General features: G+C 36.8%; 1 protein-coding gene across 1 annotated transcript; it reads left to right on the forward strand.

The window, feature by feature from the left end:
- Positions 1 to 36: 36 nt before the first annotated feature.
- On the forward strand, positions 37 to 20,689 carry LOC140160038 (sodium- and chloride-dependent glycine transporter 1-like). Its single transcript, XM_072183307.1, has 14 exons — positions 37 to 45; positions 6,998 to 7,196; positions 7,473 to 7,604; positions 8,981 to 9,197; positions 10,002 to 10,134; positions 10,866 to 11,000; positions 11,265 to 11,368; positions 12,095 to 12,219; positions 12,350 to 12,462; positions 13,914 to 14,045; positions 14,608 to 14,707; positions 18,345 to 18,451; positions 19,058 to 19,228; positions 20,405 to 20,689. Exons 1-14 carry the CDS (start codon positions 37 to 39, stop codon positions 20,687 to 20,689), a joined length of 1,962 nt encoding a protein of 653 aa, XP_072039408.1.
- Positions 20,690 to 23,373: the final 2,684 nt, after the last annotated feature.

A 23,373-nucleotide genomic window follows, 5' to 3' on the forward strand; every position in this document is an offset into this window, starting at 1 on the left:
AGGAACCTTATCAATCTGTGGATTTGAATGTGAACAATGGAAAAAGTAAGTCTATTTCTCACTTTATATATCTAAAAGGTGGTTTAATTAAGGAATCTGGAATGAGCGCTTTGAGCGTTTGGACAGTATTTTTTGTGGGACATGAGAGCATATCAGACATATCGAATTGCATTCTGAATACGAAGAATCTCTTTCTGATATCAAATAATTTTCATTTTTTGAAATTCACGATATAATACAAATTTTATGATTTATTAAAATTTGATATTTTTCATATTTTTGATATATAACAGTCCTCAAAGTAAATTTTATAAATCTAATGACATATTCTTAAAGTGTATGTAGCTGGGAGGAAAAGCCGACGATCAATTGATTTTTTTCCCAAAAAGACCTAATTTGTTTTGGTGTTTTGGGGAAAAAATCCATATCTTCAATACGAAAGGTCAAAATTTTCAATTGACCGTCGGCTTTTCATCCCACCTGAGGTAGGAAAAAAATCCATATCTTCAATACGAAAGGTCAAACTTTTCAATTGATCGTCGGCTTTTCATCCCACCTACATACACTTTAAGTATAAATCATCAGATTTATAAAGTTTACTTCGAGTACTGTTAAATATCAAAAATATCAATTTTAATCATTTGCCATAAAATGTGTATTACATTGCGAATTTCAAAAAATCAAAATTATTTGATATCAGAAGGACATTCTTCGTATTCAGAATGCAATTCGATATGCCTGATGTGCTCTAATGTCCCACAATAAATACTGTCCAAACGTTCATACCCCACCCCTTAAAAGAAACTATATTTAAAAGAAGAAGCAAATGTGAACTGGTACTACAATAAAGGAGAGAGAAAATCAGTACCGTTCGGATTCGAACCAGCGCGCAATCAGGAATTACACATGTAATGATTTTATTCTCTCACAATTATTGAATGTCACATTGACTTATGTCCTATATCTGATATACACTTTTCTAAGCACGCATATTTAAAGTAGACGAAGTATTGTTGGTCGAAGCAACCAAAAAATCGATATTCATTATCTAAATATTTTTAAATATATTATTGAAAAATAACACTTTGATGTTTTGCAAAAGTTCATTATACAAATCATATACTTTGAAAACTTGCTTGATTTTTGTTAAAAGGGCATTTCGTGATCCACAGCCTCATCCCCCCTACTTGTTGCCAAAAAGTTGAGATTTTTATACTACAGGAAACCTCTGGCTACATCCCAGAAATATCTTGCAGATTAATTCGTTTAGCAAAAATATTGTCAAATATGAATTTCGTTCTGGTATACCAGAACAAAATACACTGGCCTATGTAGCTAAGCAGTGTAATACACATAATCACGCATAACTCGCAAACGCAAAATCTGAATCAACTCACATTTTGGGAATAATCTTTTTTCGTGGATATCGTGTGCTGAAAAATGTCATAAAAAGAGGATGCCAGGATCACGAAATCCTCCTATAATGAGTTATGTTCGTTTTACAAAAGTGATGTTGTTTCAGCCCTATTTACAACATAACTCAAGAACCACAGGACCTACAAAAGTATATCTGGGATATTTCAATTCTTCTAAGAACTCGAGAGTGGGTGTGCATTTGGAAATTTACACTTACATAATTGGGGATCCAGGGGGAGAAGCCCCCGGAAGCTCATGGGTTTGGGGCATTTTTATACCATGAGGAGATGCCACCTTGCATACATTTGTAACGTTTTTATGTGAATATTTTGCCATGTAAAAAATGTAAAGTTTTGTTTTTAGAATTATATGAAAGGAAACAAAAATTAATTTACAATGTAAGAACAATACAATAAAACAATACTGATATTCTTGAGTTGATTTAACAAGTTGTTACATTCACTATTATATTCACCCCTTATTTCCCTCTTCTCCCCTTCGTTCTTTTTCCTTCATCTTTACATTCTTCAATTTCTTCCCCTTTCTCTCATTCCTTCCCCCTTCCATTAAATTACTTTCCAATTAGTTCCACTTGTGTTCCTTAAGTTTCCATTCTTTCTCTTTCCGTCTTCTTCATATTCTTCAGTTTCTTCCCTTTCTCTCATTTCTTCCCATTCCATTACACTCACTTAAATTACTTCCCCTCAATTCACTTCCTTAAATTCCCTGTCCTTCATATTCTTCAATTTCTTCCCCTTTCTTTCACTCCTTCCCCCTGTGTATGAATTGCTTCCCCACAATAAACATGTAAGTTGTTGTTTTCCCCTCTTTCGTTCCACTTTCCCTATTCCTTCCTCCATCCCTCTTAGGCTTCTGTTTTGTTTTTTCATTTCCCTCTTTTTTATTTATTCAGGTTTCCTCTCTGTTGCTTTTCCTTCCCTCTTGACCCTTTCTTTCTCCATTCCCTCTTCCTTTTCTCTTCTTTCCTTTCCTCTTCTTTCTTTTTTCCTTCTTTCCTTTCCTTTTCTCTTCTTTCCTTTCTTTTTTTCCCTTCTTTTCTTTTTTTCTTTCCCCTTTCCTTTCTTTTTTTTCCCTTCTCACTCCAAAATTTCCCCCCAGATTTTTCCAGGGTGGGCGAGTCGCCCACCCTGCCCACCCCTAGCTACGTCACCGTATGAACGTTTGGAGAGTATTTATTGTGGGACATAGAGCACATCAGACATATCGAATGCATTCTGAATACGAAGAATGTCCTTCTGATATCGAATGATTTTGATTTTTTGAAATTCGCAATGTAATACACTTTTTATGGCAAATAATTAAAAATTGATATTTTTTACATTTAACAGTACTCGAAGTAAACTTTATACGGTATATGATTAATACTTAAAGTGTATATAGGTGGGATGAAAAGCCGAAAATCAATTGAAAATTTTGACATATCGTATTGAAGATATGGATTTTTTTCCCAACACACCAAAAAAAATTAGGTCTTTTTGGGATCAAAATTCATATCTTCAATATGAAAGGTCAACATTTTCAATTGATCGTCGGCTTTTCCTTCCAGCTACATAAACTTTAAGAATATATCATTAGATTTATAAAAATTACTTCGAGGACTGTTATATATCAAAAATGTGAAAAATTTCAAATTTTAATAATTTGTCATAAAATTTGTATATTATCGTGAATTTCAAAAATGAAAATTATTTGATATCAGAAAGACATTCTTCGTATTCAGAATGCAATTCGATATGTCTGATGTGCTCTCATGTCCCACAAAAAATACTGTCGAAACGCTCATTCCAGATCCCTTAACTTGAGCAAAATCAGAAGCGTTGCTGCAACGTGTTACCTCAAAACTCTTTAAGATTTTTTTGTGAGGGGTGGGGATTCGGATTTTGACTTCTTTCCAGGACACTGTGGTACGAACATCCCCCGCGTACGGGTCTGTATAAGCCCAACAAATTTGTTGGAATTAAAAAAAAGTGCAAAAAAATGAATGCACGAGGTATTTTTTTGACTTGTTATAACATGAGATACGTCATTCTAACTATGGCACTTTTAAGTTGGGTTTGCATATTTCATTTAAGTTGTGCCAACGAACCAAAAAGGTCATTTTTATGAGTGTACCTATATACTGAAGGGTGATGATGATTATTGTACAAATCAATGTAGCAGAAAAATAGAAATAAAAAAAGGACGCAATTTAGATGCTTAAAACACGCATTTAAAAAACCAAATAACACAGTCAGTGGCGTACCGTGGCCGCCCCTTCCCCCTTCCACGGGGGGGGCTGAAGAAAATCAATTTTGCCGCCCCTTCCTCAACAGCCCGAAAAGGTTGCCCCAATTTTTTTACGGTCGTTTGAAAAAGTGAAGAGCAAAAAAAAAAAAAAAAGGATTTATAGGCGCTACCGCCCCAAAAGCAATACATTTTGATATATAGTAGTACAATTTGTTCACATTTTCCGCCCTTTTTTCTTTACTAATTCTTTTTGCCGCCCCTTCTTCTTCCGCCGCCCCTCTTTTTGCCGCCCCTTCTTCTTCCCGCCGCCCCTTCGTTTTGGCCTCACCCTGCTTTGACCCCGGGGGGTTAGCCCCCAAAGCCCCCCCAAAAAAAAAAAATACGCGCATGACAGTAATATTTAATACTCTTACTATTTATAGTAATATAATATAACCTCTGGCTCCTTAATTATATAATCGTGCTTCTTACTGTTTATTCAACGTTTGAACAAAAACTATAAATGTAAAGTTCGTTACCAAGTCAAGTTCAACTTTAATTTGGTCATTCAAGTGTGCAAAGTAGGTTATGATGTACTCTATTATCAACACGGCATAAAAATATTGGTAGTTTTGACAATTGATGTGACACGATCCTACCACATATGGAGCTTATCGGCATATACTTACCTTACTCCCTATTCCAGAAAAATACAGAACTATTAAAGAATATTTTACACATTTTATGGCAAATGATTAAAAAATTTTATTTTTGATATTTAACAGTCCTCGAAGTAAACTTAAATCTAATAATATGTAATTGAAGTGTATGTAGCTGGGATGAAAAGCCGACAATCAATTGAAAATTTTGACCTTTCGTATCGAAGATATGGATTTTTTGGGACATAACTGTATAATTTATCTTCAATATGAAAGGTCAAAATTTTCAATTGATCGTCGGCTTTTCACCCCAGCTACATACACTTTAAGTACATATCATTAGATTTATTAAGTATACTTCGAGGACTATATATATCAAAGTTTTTTTAAATATCAAATTCTAATAATTTGTCATCAAATTTGTATTATATCGCAAATAAAAAAATAAAAAAATCAAATTTATTTGATATCAGAAGGACATTCTTCGTATTCAGAATGCAATTCGATAGGCTATGTCTGATGTGCTCTTATGTCCCACAAAAAATACCGTTCAAACGCTCATACCATAGCCCTTAATTATACCACAACTTCAAAAACATAATCAGGGTTTTGCAGGAACCACAATTTATAAGCCTCTTATTTCCATGATGATATTCACAGATTTTAATTTTTTGCCATGTTTGAACTTCATTACATTATGGCTGGCCACAGACAATAGTTGAAATCCACCCACCCTATAGATTTCACATGGAGCCACCCATTTACATGATTTAGTTAACCCCATTTGAAAATCACACTCCCTGTGTGGAAGATTAAGGTCATGTCTTCCATAGGGAGTGTGGATTTCAATCGGAATAGCACGTGAAATACAAATCCAGATAGAGGTTATGGTTCAATAGCTGTTCTTTCAGACGTAACCTTCGTGAATTGATTATTTATAATTGAATATTATATTCGATAGTTTGCATGCAAAGTGCATGGCTTCTTTGTTAATTTTTCTGTTTAATATTTTACCTTCTTTGATATTGTTACTCCGAACTTCGAAATAAGCCTTAATTTCGAATATAAAGTTCAATTTCACCATGTTGAAATACACTCCAAAACTGTGTTTAGCCATTCAACACATTCTTGGCATCATTTTGTAAACATGATTTAATTTTTTTTTTTACAATAGAATCCCTACTCATTTGTTTTTGATCCCGTAACTATTCGTTTTGATGAGATATACTGTTCATTTTAATAAGGTTTATTATCACTTTGATAAGATCTCCAACTTATTATTTGACAAGATTGTCCATTTCATTTTGATAAGATCCTGTTTCGCCCCCTCTGATTGCTATCGTATAGTATTGGACATTGGCTAAATAATTAAACATAATTAAAATATTAGAAAACAAGTTTCTACTACGGACATAACTTAGCCCAATCCATAGTTAAAACAATCAAATTGATTTGAACGGGGCGGAGAAATTTGTTAGTAATTAATGTTTGAAAGGAACAGGGTTCGAAAATTTGCATCGTCATTAAGGGGGGGGGGTACTTCCGCCGAGAAATAAATGTTTGAATGAAATATGGTTCGAAAAATGCAGCGTCATCGTAAACCTAACCTGCCAAACATCAACAACCTCAATACGCAAAGTAACTACAAGCGTGAATAGGCCCTATCACATGTAAATGCGATTGCGTCATCATGCGATCGCGACATTACATCACTAAAAGCTTGGTCGGCCAAGGTACACCCGCTCGTGGCGTGTTATCTTCTGTCACGTGTCTATACTTTGATCAGCTCGTAATCGGCGGGCCTTGTAACATCGCGTATTAATATCAATACATTTTATTTCGAGAATTGTGTGGTGACACCTCGCAAGAAGCATCACAAATTATTAATTGAAGTCCTATACCTTTGTCTACTTTCTTTAACACGCAAATTGTAGACCAGACAGATCAACTACCGTATATCACTCTTAATGCGGATCTACTTTTTGGCGTAGTAGTAAAAGCCTAACAATTCCCGCCGATTACGAGCTGATCAAACTGTAGCACCCAATGGTCCGTATGCACAAAGAGTTAGACCGTGGAATTTAATTCCATCAAGAATGGTCCTTTACTCTTATTTCCTTCCTAGAGTAGCTATAGTAAATTCTAAACATTAAAAAAAATGCATAGATCAAAAATAATACAAAATATCTAAATGCAAATGTAAAGGAAAATGTCCTTTCTACTGTGACTAAATTCTACTTAGACCAGGTCTAACTTTAGACCCGGTCTAACTCTTTTGTGCATACGGACCGCACCCGAGAAAACAACTGTTCTCTTCATCCTCTTCTTTCTTTCCTTTCTTCCTTCCTTCCCTTCTCGAAAAGCACCAGAGGCCTAAGGGTTAATAATTCTCTTCAAATAAAATAAACCAAGGTCAGAGGTATCTCTTACCGATCGATGGACACACACTGACTGTGGCTCACTTCCAGATGCTTTTAAAATCACATCGAATTCCATTTAATCGTGAATTTCTCCATCATTCCGATTTCGCTTTTAGCAGCTATCAAAATTCTCCGAACGTTCATATCAATAATTTGTCTTGCTTAATTTAATTGTGCTCAAACTTATGGCCACTGATCATTCAAAGTAGTGAGAACTTTTTGATGTGTTTATATAAAAGGTGTACTTAGTTTTTTGCTCATCATTAAACCCAACAGCAAAACGGCAAGCCCAATGGCGTTGCAAAACAGAATGGTAGCGCCACAAAGGAGGTGGATTTCGTGGGAGTCAGTGCTCCTAACGTGAACCGTGATCAGTGGGATAATAAGATGGACTTCGTGTTATCTACCATAGGGTTTGCTGTAGGCCTAGGCAATGTATGGAGATTCCCTTATTTGTGTTATCAAAACGGAGGAGGTGAGTTGTTATGCTAATCATGATTACAGTTCACTGATGTTTTGATTTGTTATTAAATAAAACGAATTGCATTTTAATATGGAATACCTTTTATGTAGGATTGAAAGAAGCTCAATGTTATCACTCCAAACTTTATTGTTATTCAGTATGTTATTCCTGATGAAATAAGCGTCATTTGAACTTTCTAAGGTTCACTCTCTTCGTGCCTCAATGTTTCCATCCCCTGATGGCATGAATACTGATTACTCCCTTAATATTTCCTTTTCCTCCTTGCAGGTGCGTTCCTCGTCCCGTACATCATCATGTTAATAGTCGCTGGTCTGCCGCTATTCTATCTGGAGTTGGCACTGGGACAATTTGCAAGTCAAGGAACCATAACAGTGTGGAAAATAAGCCCCATATTTACCGGTAGGTTTAAATTCTTGTTAATATGTCTATCTGTTAGACTGTTAACAGGTTCATAATGCAGTCATGTCTACAGTAGAATTCACCACGACCTTTGCAGGACTTAAACCCCATTAAAAGCTATTAAACCAAGATAACACTCATTGAAAACAGCTCAACTATGTTAAATCAGATCTTCTCTGGTTAAATCCACAATACACATGTTTCTGTTTTACCTGTGTGGTATTGCAATGAGCTGGTATTATATAGTTTCAGTTGGGTAACCGATTATAAAGCAAACGCAAGGTAACAATACTGTGTGGAACTTTGTTTACGAAAGCGCTGTAATTTCGCTGCCATGGTGAATCATCCCCGGGGAATCATCACAATCAGATCGCATCAACTATAGGCTGGTTGCAGCCGAACTTGGCGCAAACCTAGATTGTAACATCCACCAATTATCTATGCAGCTCCCCAAATTCAATCGGGTGAAGGAAGTTTTAGATAACCAAACAACTCACCGATTTTGGAAAGCAGGAGGAAACCGGAGATCCCGGAGAAAACCTGCAAGAGTGAGCATGGAATCGGGATAAAGTGTACATGGTCCTTGGGCCGCGCCGGGGCTTGAACCGGGACCTCAGTGGTGCGCGAGGGAATAACCACTGGCCTTAGGAATATTTAACGGGATCTTGTTTACCTTTGTAAACCCGAAGGTTTGTAACTCTGGGGATATAATACAACAAAAACAACTGTTCCAATAAAGTTTGAAAATCAACGAAGACGCGCTTTGCATTTATTTTGCACCTGATTTGTCAATGCTATTCAAACGACAAGACGTCTTTCTCATTACATTACTTTACGACGATGCAAAGTGAGGTCGTGTCGGTGACATCACTTTAACAAAACCCTAGATTTGACACTGTCAACTAGGAGGGAGAAAGCTTTCGTTTGAATAGCATTGACAAATCAGGTGCACAAATTGAACATTTAATATATCTAGAGCGATACTTAAATGAAATGACAATAATTATATAAATTTTAATTTGAGGATTTATTAGTGCACGATGCGAACCCAAAGGCCTCTGCACACTTAACAGATTTTCGCTGACCACTGTGGCCCATGACACACCGCTATTTACCGTGTAAGGTTGGAGCAGGTTTCTATTGTTCTGAACAATTAGGCAGCCAGTTAATTTTCTAAGGGAATTTCAAGCTAGCGCAATTACTTTCACGGGAACATTTTCATCATCCCCCAGGGCTCGAACTCGGGTCCTCACGCACTGGAATCTGATGTTCTTTCAACTGATGTTTACATCGTGTAACGGTTATTCTAGGCGCTTGCCTTACAAAATAAAAACCACCTTCACAATAAGAAATGCTTCTCCTTCTTTCACAATTAGGTGTTGGTCTCGGAATGGTGATAATCTCATCTCTAGTAGCCATCTACTACATTGTGATCATTGCGTGGTGCATATTCTATATGTATCAGTCATGTCAGAGGGATCTACCATGGGTGGGATGCGACCACGAATGGAATACTCCTAATTGCTACGACAGCACAGATAACACGAGTATTAGAACCAATGACTCTGTAAGAGCTAGTGAGGAGTATTGGTTGTAAGTAATATCTAATTCACCTTTTCGAGAAATCCGATAAGCCTTTACGTTTTTGACCCCACATACGTAATGCCTTAGCGCACATTGTTACTGCGAAATCACAGAACGTAGTAACGCAGTCCAACATGCAGTATTCGCCGTTGCAGTGACGTGATAATCGGATTAACCACCATAGCAATAGATGAATACAATTTTTGAATAGATCGCCCTGCACTACAAGCAGATTGCACTCATCACCTGTGTATGTCTGCAAACATAGACTGAATACAATACCGCTCTTTTCAAAGATACTAATCTTACAGGTGCGAGTAATCAGCATAATCAATGCATATAGGTACCGCGTGAACGATGTAGTGCAGGGCCACCTATTTAATATTGTATTCATCTATTGGTGTGGTAGTTAATCCTCTTATTTACGTCACTTCTACGGCGAATAACGACGATTGTTAACGATCTGCGCAACGGCGTGGCGTATTTAGGATTACATCGCAAAAGCTTATGGGATTTCCCGAAAGCTTTCCCAAAAGATGAATTAGCATAATGGAAGTAAAGGATATACCTAAATAATTATTAATAAATGCGTATGTTGACGTGAAACAGTCTGTAAGTTACAGTAATTGTATGGAATTTGTCTCTGTGTCAGGCTGCAAGCTAACTTTTTATTCAGTCTACATTTTCTGCTGAAATCGAGAATAAGAACACCGATGTTGAGTTGTCCATCAAACCCAACGTTGCGTAAAAATTACCTGTCGTTTTAAAGTGCATTGTTAATCAATCCAAACACTTTTCCCGTTGCCGTTTTAGTCGATATGTTCATCAGATAACTGACGATGTCGGAGATTTAGGCGAGGTGAGATTAGAGCTTCTTTATTGCCTAGCAGCCATCTGGTTTATCGTCTTCCTCTGTCTCATTAAAGGAGTCAAATCATCAGGAAAAGTGAGTCGCCTTTATTACCTCATATCTTAAAAACGACAACTGTACTGCAGTGTACATCCCACTTAAGGAGCCCAAACCGTACAGATAACAGCTAGATAACCTTCATAGTTGACCACATCATGCCGAGGATGGGGTGAAATCAACCCCGACACTTGGAGCCAACTGAACAATAGGGGTGGCGTCTCATCCCTAAACCGAGCTTTGCAAAGTCTTACCGTTTCAAGCTGTGATTTACGTTTCTCACAATTTCTCGAGCTGTGTGGATCTTTTGATGTTTTACCTTAGCATTACTGGATCTGTGTTTGCTTTTACCGGCTGAAATCTAAATTCTCGACATTTCCAACTTTAAAGGGCATTTCGTGATTCACAGCATCATCCCTACACTTTTCGTTAAAAAAAGTTGAGATTTTTATACCACTGGAAACCTCTGGCTACATAATGTTTTTGTAACAAATATTTCTTGCAGATTAATTCGTTTGGCAAAAATATCGTCAAATTTGAATTTCGTTCTGGAATACCAGAACGAATTTACTACTATGGAGCAGTGTAATACACATAAATCATGCATAACTAGCAAATGCAAAGTCGGAATCAACTGAAATTTTGGGAATAAGCTTTTTTTCGTTGAAATCTACTGAACAATGTCATAAAAAGAGGATGCTAGGATTACTTAAGTAACAACTTGCAATTGCTTCCCATTCCCATTATTCTTTTATCTTTCTGTGTGACAGGTGGTATACTTCACTGCTATATTCCCGTACGCTGTACTCATAATCCTGTTGATACGAGGAGCTACTCTACCGGGTGCCCTGGAAGGAATCAGGTTCTACATTATCCCCGATGTCAATGAGTTAGCCTCACCCGGGGTAAGATTTTTGTTTTAATTAGATCAAATGAAAACACCCGTATTTTGCTCATTTCCGCTCATTACAATAATCCGTCGGTATCTGCTGGCGGCTGATAAAAGTTTTTGAAGAAAATTTGAGCGGATGTTTCCATTCGGAAGTGGAAAATATGAATATTAAGAAAGAATGCCCCTCGTCTCTGTTCATTCAATGTGTTGTTTCCATATTATGATATCCAATGAGATTAATTTCTTTAAATTCATAGTCTACACATTCTAATTTCAGCCCTGGAAAGACGCATCAATTCAGATCTTTTATTCTCTTGGAGTTTCCTTTGGTGGTTTGCTGACAATGTCGAGTTACAACAAGTTTCACAATAACTGCTACAGGTACGCATAAAGATGTGTAATTGTGTTCATTGGAGATCACAATCAGGATCAAACTGTTAAATTGAGCAGTGTACTTTGTGTGTGTGTCCCCGTGATTCCCGTGAACGATAAAAACGGTCTCAATTATGTGGAACGGGTCTATATAGTCTGTTCTGTGGTTAATGTTAATGTTTTTCGCGGTTGTGTTCTGTGCGATTAACTTCATACTTGTGGCATAGTGTGTATTGTATAGACGTGTGATTTAATTTTCTAATACAGGTGTTCCTTCATAGAATTGGAATTCTCAAACAGTTGAATATATCACAATTTTATTTTGATTATCAAAATCGTTACTTGTAAAATGCAGTAAAATATATCCACAACAAAATACCGGTCCCCGCTAAGTAGTGTATTTAATTTCCAGTTAGGGTATTAAAAATAAAACCTGGGATTTACCTGACAACAAACAAATTTTCTTGTAATAGAAATATCATATGGGATACTGATCATGCGCAAATCGAAAAACATAGAATAGAAACTTTGTGGCAGGCTCTGTGGAATCTCATATCGTGTGAAAATGGTATGCTTAGCCTGAGTCGCTCGGCCTATCTCGAACAAAATCGCCATGCGTATCTGTTGAAAAACGAGAGGATTCATCGTACTATCACGGCAATTTGTGACACGAAGATATAGGGATGATGACGCTGTGTTCCATTATCATGAAGTTGCTCTTTTTTCGTTTTACAGAGATTCTTTATTGGTAGCGTTCACCAATTGCAGCACTAGTATCTTCGCTGGGTTTGCTATCTTTTGCACACTCGGATTTATGGCACAGGATAGTGGAGTACCAATTGCTGACGTAGTCGATAGTGGTATGTATTAAATAACAAATTATGTGTGGATTCCATAATGACGAATCACAATGACCTTAAACCGTCCCCCTATATATATAACCCATGAAGTCATGAAATTAAAATCATGTCACTTGAATTGTTCTTGTAGGGTCCGGCCTTGCCTTTGTTGTGTACCCTGAAGCGTTGTCTAGAATACCCGTGCCACAACTTTGGTCTTTTTTGTTTTTCTTCATGTTGCTAACACTCGGTATGGACAGTGAGGTAAGGTATAACCGTTAAAATATATGGATATTAAAATAATTATTTTGGCAAACTTAATAAAATAATATTATTGAATAAGAAATAAAGCAACAGGTGGTGCTATGTAAACATTACTTAGAGAATAAAGGTATTGTTTTTTAGCCGCTGGAGTGCATCTATCGTCTCATATAGCACGGGCGACATCATTATTTTAAGGAGAACAATAAGGCGAAGCCGAGTTGTTTTACGCCAAAGATAATGATGTCGTGTGTTGAATGAGATGATAGATGCACCACTACAGCGGCTAAAAACAATACATTTATTCTCATTCTTAAACACTTCAATTCAAATAAATATATTAATCATGAGTATACCAAATTTTAATGAAATTAAATTCTACATTTTACAAGAAATTACCTTGGGCTTAGAATCGATCAGTCCCGTTGTAGCTATGCACCTCCGATTGGTTCGAATAGCGCGTACGAGTATCGCGTCGGCACAAACTCGCTAAAGTGTGTGATATCCTGTCATATCACACGGGCAAGGACCAATAAGAACATTCTCAAGTGTTTATGAATGGTGTATATAAAACTATCAACAATTCTTAAACACTTGAGAATGTTTCTGCAATCTTATTGGTTCTTACCCGTGTGATATGACACGATATCACACTTTAGCGCGTCCGTGTCGACGCGATACACGTACGCGCTATTTGAACCAATCGGAGGTGCATTAGCAACAACCGGACTGATCGATTCTAAGCCCTAGGTAAATCCTTGTAAAATGTAGGATTTAATTTGATTAAAATTTGGTTTATTTATGATCAATTGAATTGAAGTGTTTAAGAATGAGAATAAAGGTATTGTTTTTCGCCGCTGTCGTGCATCTATCGTCTCATATAACACGCGACATCATTATTTTCGGCGTAAAACAACGAGGCGTTGTTTTACTTAAAATAATGATGTCGCCCGTGTTATATGAGACGATAGATGCACGACAGCGGCGAAAAACAATACCTTTATTCTCTAAATATAATACTAGTAAAAAACAACAAAATATTAAATGATTAAAGTTTAAAACTTTTGATCCAAACACAAGGCATTTTTCCTACCCGGAATTTCCAGATGGCTCGCTATCGTTCATCAGCAAGATTGAGACTGTGATGTGTATCATCAGGCCATAACCTTTTGACCTTTGACTATATCACAGTCTCATAGACTCCAGGAAGTTTGTAATCTGCCCCCGACTTTGTTCAGTGATGGCTGGTTAATTTTGATTTTCATTGCCTCCTTGACGCCTCTTTCAATCCATCTGTGGTCTCTGTCCAAGATCTTGACCTGGTCTAAGTTCACAAAATGTCCAGGTGACTCAATATGAATTTGGTTTGAGACTTCTGATTTCCAGAAACGAAGATGAACTTCAATGAAGGTTTTTTTTTTTACAACAATATTTTTTATTGATATTTGTTCTAGTTTGCCATGATGGAGACGGTGATTACAGCCATCATGGATGTTCTTCCTCCACATCGACAGCGTTTGAAACCCCTCATAACGTTTGGTTTATGCCTCATATTCTTCTGCCTCAGTATACCGTGTGTGACACAGGTAATATGTTTGATGAAGATTATGCCACAATCGAAATAAAATCACTGAAACAATTTCGTTGCGAAAATCCGGTTTTAGAACTTGCACGCGTCGCTTGTTCAGTTGTTACTGATATGATTTTAATCACCAAAGCAATTTATATCAGTGACATACAGGGACAAAATTGCCAAAGGAGGCAAAATTGCGAACTCATTTCGCTGACTCACATTCATTTCGTGCCGTAACCGTCACAATATAACTTTATACGTACGATCTACGAAGTACGCACAAAACGATATTTTGATACTAAATTAACGAGGTTAGCTTTGATCTGAAACAGTGTTAAATAACGTGTAAGTCGCAAACATTGGTATCTTCTCCCCCTTTTCCTCAGATCGGTACGCCACTTGAATAAATGGGCCACTCTATAGATATTAATATAACTAATGTCCTTTCCATTATTGTTTAATGATTTTCATCAGTTATTCTTCCTAACAGTTACGTAATATATTTGAAATGCTCATTACCTTGATAACCCACTTTTCAGTTCCTTTAACATACAATAACCATTGTTATATTGTAGGGAGGATTCTATGTACTAACATTGATGGATTGGTACGCAGCAGGTTTCTCGTTATTTGTCATCGGTATCCTCTGCTGTGTGATTATTAGCTACGTATATGGTTAGTTAATTATTCTTTAATATCGCCATATAAGGTATGATAGCAGAAACCAATCTCACTCCAGTGGGGCCGCGCCGGTCGCTACACTCAAACCGTGTAGACATTTAAATGGTGGGTATTTACAAAACTAATACTAGGCATGTCCACTAAAAATTGAAGTACATTTAAATTGATTCAGACCTAACTTAGTGGCTTGGAATTGATGAAAGAAACATTTTGGCGTTTAAATAATCTTAATCGGACGTTTCATTCCAGAGATATGGCCTTTCGAGTGTCACGGTTTTATATAGGGCTGCTAGAACATGTTAAAAGTTAAAGTCCAAAAGGAATACTAACAGAAAGTGCAACTTTAAGGTACTTTTTCTTAATGTATTTATTAACTAGCGTTATCTGGAACATTATATTTGCTTATAACAACATGAAAATAAGATCATCCTGAAAATTTAATCGATTTTGTTGACATACAACTAAAAATATAAGACCTCAAAACCCATGGTTTGTTTGGTGAAACCTCAAGCATGATCATAGATGGCCGCCATGGAAAATATCTCCATAGAGGAGATGAACAATAAGTGCATTATTGCAAATGAATAGCGGTAGTCTCAAACATTGTTCAATCTTTTAAGGTCAGCACATTTTATCTTCAAAAATTATTATATTTCATCATGGCATAAGTTTGGTAACATTAATCACTACCAATTTTGAGAAATTTGCTCCAACTCAAAGGTTATCTTTACTACATTGAGCAATACACTGTGTGTGCATGTGCCCACTATGGTTTCCGAGAGTGTGTGGTTCCCAGTAGTTTCTCTCCCTATGGTTATAGGTACACGGTCTGTAACACAGACTAGGTAGTGAGTAGTGCACGGGGAAGTAAAAGATTTGAGATGGGCCGCGGTAGGCTTAAACATTCTTAAATTTCTTAACATCCTGCACATTTTGTCTTCAAAAATAGTTAAATTTTATGAGTATGTAAGTTTGCTTGTCTGATTCACTCCAAATTCGGAGATAATTGCGTTTGAACACCTGATGCACGGAATGGTGTCACTTCAACCTGTTGTAGTTCTCATCTCATTAAATTTTTCATTAAAAAAAGTTGATCTCTTCATGAAAGAAGGTCCTCTCTATTTACTGACCAAACAGGAAAAAGTTTGGTTAATGTTTTCTGGTGGAATCAGGAATTTCTTGAAACACCCTGATATAGGCCCACATTTGGATCAAAACAAGTATGTGCGCCATTTAACAGGCCTGGGATTTCTTGTATCGATCACTTTCTCCATAGACAATACGTGTGTGAGTGCACGCACACAGTAAATGAAAAATCGTTCTAGTGGAAACTGTATTAACAGTGGTCATCCCTACTAATACGGTATTTGCAAGCAAAGCGGAATTAATCCCTCGGGCCGCACTCGGGCTGCAGTCTTCAATATACCAGGGCAGCGACACTACCTCATTTGCATATCCAAATGACCCGTCTCCTCCGCAGCCAATTTGGTTCCGCTCCATCGAAATCAAGCTGGTCAAGGAGGAGACTACCCTCCTTTGTGTTTGTTCATTTGTGTATGGAGAGCCCTTTTTGGAGTCCGGAAAGACTTAGGCTACGCTCTCAGCTAGAGTCAGACGCTGCATTGCACTAGAAATACCTTTTCTGTGAAATCGCTATAGAGCCAACCGGGAACACGTATTCGTTTTGAAAATATAGCATTAAAATTAGTATCACCCTTGACGCCCCGGTGCAGTGGAAAACCTTAATTCTTTCATTAAAAGGAAATGAAAATTTAAAAAAACACGGATCTACCTGTGCACCTATAAAATTGTCACAGCAATTTGTCTCAAATATGAATGAATTTTAAGAAACATACGGGGTATGATGAACATTGACCTGACGCCATGATAGTAGGATCTATTAGTCGTTTTATTTGCAATGTATATACCGTATTGTCATAATACCAATATTGGTCATTATATATAATGAGTAATATTTAGCAACGTAAATGTGCAGTTCATATGCACAAACGAATACTGATCTTTATGATATTCAGGTTTTTGTACATCACATATAACATGTCACATAGGAGGTCATACGTGTTGACCTTCATCTATTGTATTTGTTCATCTGTGTATGGAGAGGATTAGCGCCATTAAACGCCATTAAAACTCCATCAGTATTAGGGCGTAGTTCAGTGAACTCACCAGATTGCTATTCCAAGTAATTTGATAATACAGATAATATGTATTAATGGGTCGAGGCGATTGCATTGAAAAACCTAATAAATTATTCATAACAGTTACGTAATCAATCGATAGTGCGGACACTTTTCATTTGCAAACCACCAAAATTCGTGATCTTTTAGCGTTGGAAAAGAAACCACGTGAATAGAGTGCCCTCTCAAGAATATCTACTCTCTGAATATACTCCTATCATCCAGGGTGATGCCAAACCTGATACTGCTGCGGACAGAGCGGGTCATTTAGTGTTATGACACTTGAGTAAAATACCGAAATTGTTATCCACCATTTGTTTGGTGAATATATATACCAGATAATAAGGCCACAGTGGGGTGAGCCCACTAAAGTGAGGTTGGATTGTGTTCTCATACCTTAAGGTGGCACGGAGGATCACTCAAAGTGGGATTTTAGACATTGTTTTGTATTGTATCTTTAAAAGTAATGATGATAAGCAGGCCCGTACGCAGGATTTTTTTTTTTTTTTTTTGGGGGGGTGCTGATTTTGAAAAAGTGGACTTTTTTCCAAAGGAGGGGGGGCGATTTTGTGAAAAGTGGACTTTCCCCTCAAATTTGGACCTTTTTGACCAAAAAACTGTAAAAAACAGCTCGCAAATTGTTCAATTTTGGGACTTTTTGTGTACTTTTTGCAAATTTGGGGAGGTGCGGTCGCACCCACGCACCCCCCCCCCTGCGTACGGGCCTGATGATAAGTATATAAAAGTATACATGTTCAGAAAGTAAATGATGCAAGGAATGCAACTTACATGATGATTCCTGCAAAAATGAGCCTGTTGGCATATATGGGTTTTTGACCAAACTTCATATTTGGCCATTTTAGCAATTTAGCCCCCAAAGTACCAATTTTTGCGCTCTTCACACGAATTTGTTCGAGTTTTGTACCGTACTATTAGTGACGAAGGGGCACAAATCGGCTGGGACCGACACTATTAAGGGATGAATATCTTCTTTCAACAATTATTCTTTCTTTGCTTTTCTTCTACTTCTTATTTATGTTTTCCTCTTCCTCTTCTTTTTTTTGTTTTCTTCTTCTTCCTCCTCCTCCTTCGTTCTTCATACTCATTTTCTTCTTCTCTTGATAATCATATCTCCTAGTATATGGACGAATCTAACGAGCCTAGAATTCATTCGGCCATTGCTGGGTCCCATCCGCACCAAACTGTTGTTGAGACTGCCCAATTGGATGCATTAAAGGCGCTTAAAATGATCTTATATTTTGTTGTAAATTTTCATCATTCTTTTGTCTACACGTGAAACACGAGTGGGTGATGAAATGCAGTTTAAAATCCCCGCCAAAGCGGCATCATTGCAACCGTGTATTTTCTCCTTGTCTCAGGGGTTCGTCGTGCACGATCTAATTGGCAAAATTATTTATGTTTTCTTGTTAAAGGAATTCAAAGATTTAATCAGGACATAGAATCTATGTTGGGATATAGACCGCTATTGCAACCGTATTGGAACTTCTGCTGGGGTTTCCTTACACCCATAGCTCTTGGAGTAAGTACAAAGCTGGCTCAAACTGTTCTGAACGCCGAAAACTACTGCATTTCAATCAGGCGGTGATGGAAGCGATATCGCCAATTTTGAGGTCGCCATTGGATTAACACATAATCATGAAATCTTCACAAACAATTCTAAATTTGTTATGTGGTGTCAAAGCAAAATTATCTTACTCTAAAACCGTCGGGGTTCGACAAAGTACCCCACTGCAAGTATGTTAATTTTCCATTTGTAATTGCTAACCGTGTATTTTGAATGGGGCTGTCAGCCCTGTATCTTCGCCAGCCTCGTACGTCACGTGTTGCGCTTCATATGCCGCCTGATTTCAATGGCATGGTATTAGACTGTCGCCAATTGTTCGTAGCAAACACAAAACGTTTTACAGAAAACGTTTATTTGTCGGTAAAAAAACCCCGTTTTTATAACATGATACAAAACATTCTAACATAATGTTATTTTACAAAGCGTTTACAAAACATTTTTGCAAAAATGTTTGCTAAATAAAATATTTTGCAATAACATTTTGGCAACATTTGTAATATAGTAGTGATTTCATACAAAATGATTTATAGCATAATTTGTCTATTTTCCTTCCTTTTTCAGGTTATCATTTTTTTCAGCTTCTATTATTACAGCAAAGCCTACATAGGTGAATACATCTACCCTGACTGGGCTGAAGCTCTGGGATGGATGCTGACTTTGATATCATTCATTGTCGTGCCTCTCTATGCCATATATGGAGTATTCACGCAATTTGACGGGCCATTTGAAAAGGTGCGTTTTTTTGTTTTTCTTGGTTGGTGTGCACCTGTATTTATGCGCACTACAGCTCAACTGATCATACTTTTCCTACATTCGACCTTGCATGATTTTTGAGTTGACACAGTCATGAAAATAACTATAGATACTTGACAAGACCATTAGTAGCCCAATTCTGAATCTTTTCATTGATCATTCATAACAATAGGTATCTGATGGATCAGTGAAGATAAGAAGGGATTATAATATATCCGTAACCTTGATATTATAGTACATCTCGAGGAAAAAGTGCAATGGACATGTTTTCATTTTATGTTTCAAATATCCCGCGCATGAAAATTGAGTATTTAACCCAAAAATGAAAATGGAACAATTTATTGGAAATCTGTTTTAACAGATTTTTTGACATCTTTTTCTGCACTGTATTATACCTAAATTAAGAAATTTGATAAATATTCAAAGAAAATATAGGTCATCCAAAAAATTGTGATTTTTACACATTTTGGGGCAAAAAAGGAAAAATAAGCAAAAATATCAAAATCTGTCTAACAGTTTCATTCATTCATATTTATTGATTTTCATACTTTTCTTGCAAATATGCTAATAATATGCAAATTATGAAATTGCAAAATAAAATTTCTACATAGCATACATCTTTCAAGTATGATGTTCAAAATGACAGACATCAAAAGAGATTCGATGAAATGTAAAGGTGTAGTAACAATTTTGGCATGGACTGTCTGGTTAGGCAAAGTACGGTAAGTTGAGCTGTACAAATATTATAATTTGTTTAAACAAAATAATATATCAAAACAAACAAATTAAAATGTGTAAAAGTTGCTTCAAATGTTTTAGGTGAATTTGCCTATTTCAGGTTGTACATTATTATTATTAGGTATAGGCCTACAGATAATACATAACAATTTTTCTTTTTAATTTTGGTAGTTATTTATTGTAGTAATTATTAGTTTAACTACAGATTGCATTGCTAAAGTATGATATCTCAAGCAGTCAATCATCGTCATAATAATTATTAGCCTATGTACAAAATAATAAAAATATCATGACTAATTTAAAGATATTGAGATAATCACACTTATGCCTTAATTAAGCATCACGAACTGTATAAGCCTATGTTTCGGTTTTATTAAATTACAAAACCATTTCCTGTTTGTTTCTTTTGTACTTTAGCGTATAAGAATCATGCTGAAGCCGGCTTGGGACTGGGGACCTCTCCTGGACGAGAATCGAATTACCGCAGGGTATAAACCTTATGATACAGAAATGACGCAGCTCACTAGTCACGACTATGCCGAACCTGCCCATGCCGTAAATGGTGATGCACCCCCGGAGTATGATGGTCAAATTGACCATGTTTCTGTCCAAGCCGAAGGTGATACGCTTCCGGAGTATAATGGTGGTCAAAATGACCATGGTCAAAGTGATTATGTGTATTCACAAGACGTCGTACCGTAAACTTGACCATGCTATATAAAACATTTCTTACTGAAATAAAAGATCAAAACTGTAGAAACCTTTCTAAAACAGACAGGGAGACAAATTCACTCAAATATACAACGAATCTTGGCTGTCTACAGTGGCGGCGCTACGGGGGGGGGCAAGGGCATTTCCTTACCCCAAATATCTTTCTTTCGAGGCAAAGAAACCCAAATTACGTAAATTTCCACTTTTTGCGGCAATTTTGCACAAAATTTGTCGATTTACACCCCCCCTAAATTCACTTTGCTTCCCCCAATGCCCCCCGAAAAGGTTCTTGAATATTGAAGAAACCCAAAAATAATTCTTTCCAGAACCCTTTTCAGGTATAAAATGGTTCTTTCTAACCTCTACAGAACCCTATTCTGTTCTTTGTAGAACCATTTATGGTTCCACATACAGTACAGCTCAAGAAACATTTTTTTAAATGGGTTATTTCCCGCATAAGTGGAACAGGTTTTTTTGTGTCGCCTCATCCCGGCGTCTCATTAGATTGTTTAATGGTTGCCTATAACAGAATTAATGCTTCGGTTTTGTTATTGCTCGCAGGCATGAAATATAACCTTTTTTGATCGTATAAAAACCCGAAACTAGTTCGTTAAATTGTTCTCAAAACGGAAATGCGCGTTCTATGTTTGTGAAATTGTCTTCTAAATACTTATAATCATACATTTATCAATATATATTATCAAACGCACAAATGTTTTCCCTGTTATCAGCGACAATGTCATAGGTATCGCAAATATTAATACAAGGCACCAGTCAGATATCTGTCGATTTGTGATATTTGGGTATATATGTTTGCAGCTAGCGCAATGACCATTGCGTGTATTTCAATCATACACACATGAGAATAATAGTAATATTGCTTGTTGCTTGCTTTCATATTTTAAAATAATTATGAAGGTATCAAGATCAGTACTAATAATTATATATTTCTATAAAGAAATGCAAAGTAGGCTCTACTCTAAACTGTAATAGTTACGATGTCTATTTGTATTTTTGAAAATCGTTTTTAAATGTAAAAACACATTATGTATATACCAGAATGTATAGCAAAAGAGTAATAATTATTTTGTCACATTATTATTATTCAGAGCACCAAACAGCATATTTACACCCACCACCACACACATCAGCCCACCATCTTTCTACTTTCCCCCTTCTCTCACACACCCCACCTGCCCGTCCCACATCCCTACTCTTATGCATGATACTTTTCTACTCCCTCTTACTGTCACACACACACACACCCCACCCCACACACCCCCACCTGTTTTTCCCTTCAATCGGGGATTCACACATTTTATACAGGTTGCGTAACCATGAAAATGGGGACACCCAGTTGGCACATAATAGAGCCCGATCTTCCCCAGTTGACTAGGAAAATGTCTAACATTCCTGACTTTCTACAGGGCAAATGGAGACATCACCCCCTATTGCCCTGTAGAGTGTCTTAACACGCTCTATATCCCCTTGTTACCCTGTATAGAGTCCTTTAAAAATCAACGCACCCCTACCACACACACCACAACACAAACACACCTCAAGTACCCCACCTCACATAACACACGAACATAAGCACACCCCACACGCACCCCTGCTACACGAACACCCCCACACACCACCCACCCCCACCCACCTTCCTACCCAAAACAACTCGCACTCTTGTAATTAAATATAAATTGCATTCTGAAAACGAGTTGGTTCACGAAATGGTTGAATAAAAGCATAATTTTATTGGTCTTTCATGCTGGAGTATCTTTGTTGTGTTGTTGTTATTGTCGTGGTGGACGTGGTTTATTTAATTTACCTGCATCAGCGCTATTTATGGTTAAACATAAAATATTTATAACGTAAAAAGTGGTACTTACCTAAACTACAATAAATAGCACTTTCGTTACAGATTAAACCACGGGAAGTTACGAGTATTTGAGGGCGCAAATCCAGATTTTGAGACAGGGATCGGTCCTCAGATGAGAGAGATATCCAAACGGTATTTAATGTTATATAACAACCTCTGCCACATGTTTACAATATGACGGTAAATGCACATTTCAATGAAAAAAGTACTCGATGTATGGTAACTTTGTGTCAACGGTAAACATGGTAAATAGGGCCCCATGGAGGCATTTACCCCCAATTATCCTGGAAAGACACATGTTTTAGGACCGCGCAGCTCCGAAAGACCCTGAATTGAACCAAAACAGACCGCGGGATGACCCCTGATTTTGATCATTTCATCTCTTAAAAGATCCCCAAATCATTGAAAATTGCCCATTCCGCACACTGTTTCAGATGATTATAAATGGCCTTTATAGTATCGATAACTATTAATTAAACTTTCGAAAATCTTCATTCTGATAATCTTCAAGGTACGTACAGTAGGCCTACAATAATTTTGAGCACTAATTATGTGAAACACATCAAAAGATTGTCTTATTTTTGACAAAGGTACACTTTAATAAATATCGAGTCTGTCTGTGATATAACAATTCAAAAAGATCGACGAAAATCTGAGTTGACTTACTTGGCACACAAGTTACCATCTTAAAAGTTGGTGTCTACTGAAGATAGCAAAATAATGGTATTCATAATTGCTATTTACTGAAGATAACAAACAGTATTGACAATAATTGCTATCTGCTGAAGATAACATTCAC

This window comes from Amphiura filiformis, chromosome 9, assembly GCF_039555335.1.
Source record: "Amphiura filiformis chromosome 9, Afil_fr2py, whole genome shotgun sequence".
NCBI lineage: Eukaryota > Metazoa > Echinodermata > Ophiuroidea > Amphilepidida > Amphiuridae > Amphiura > Amphiura filiformis.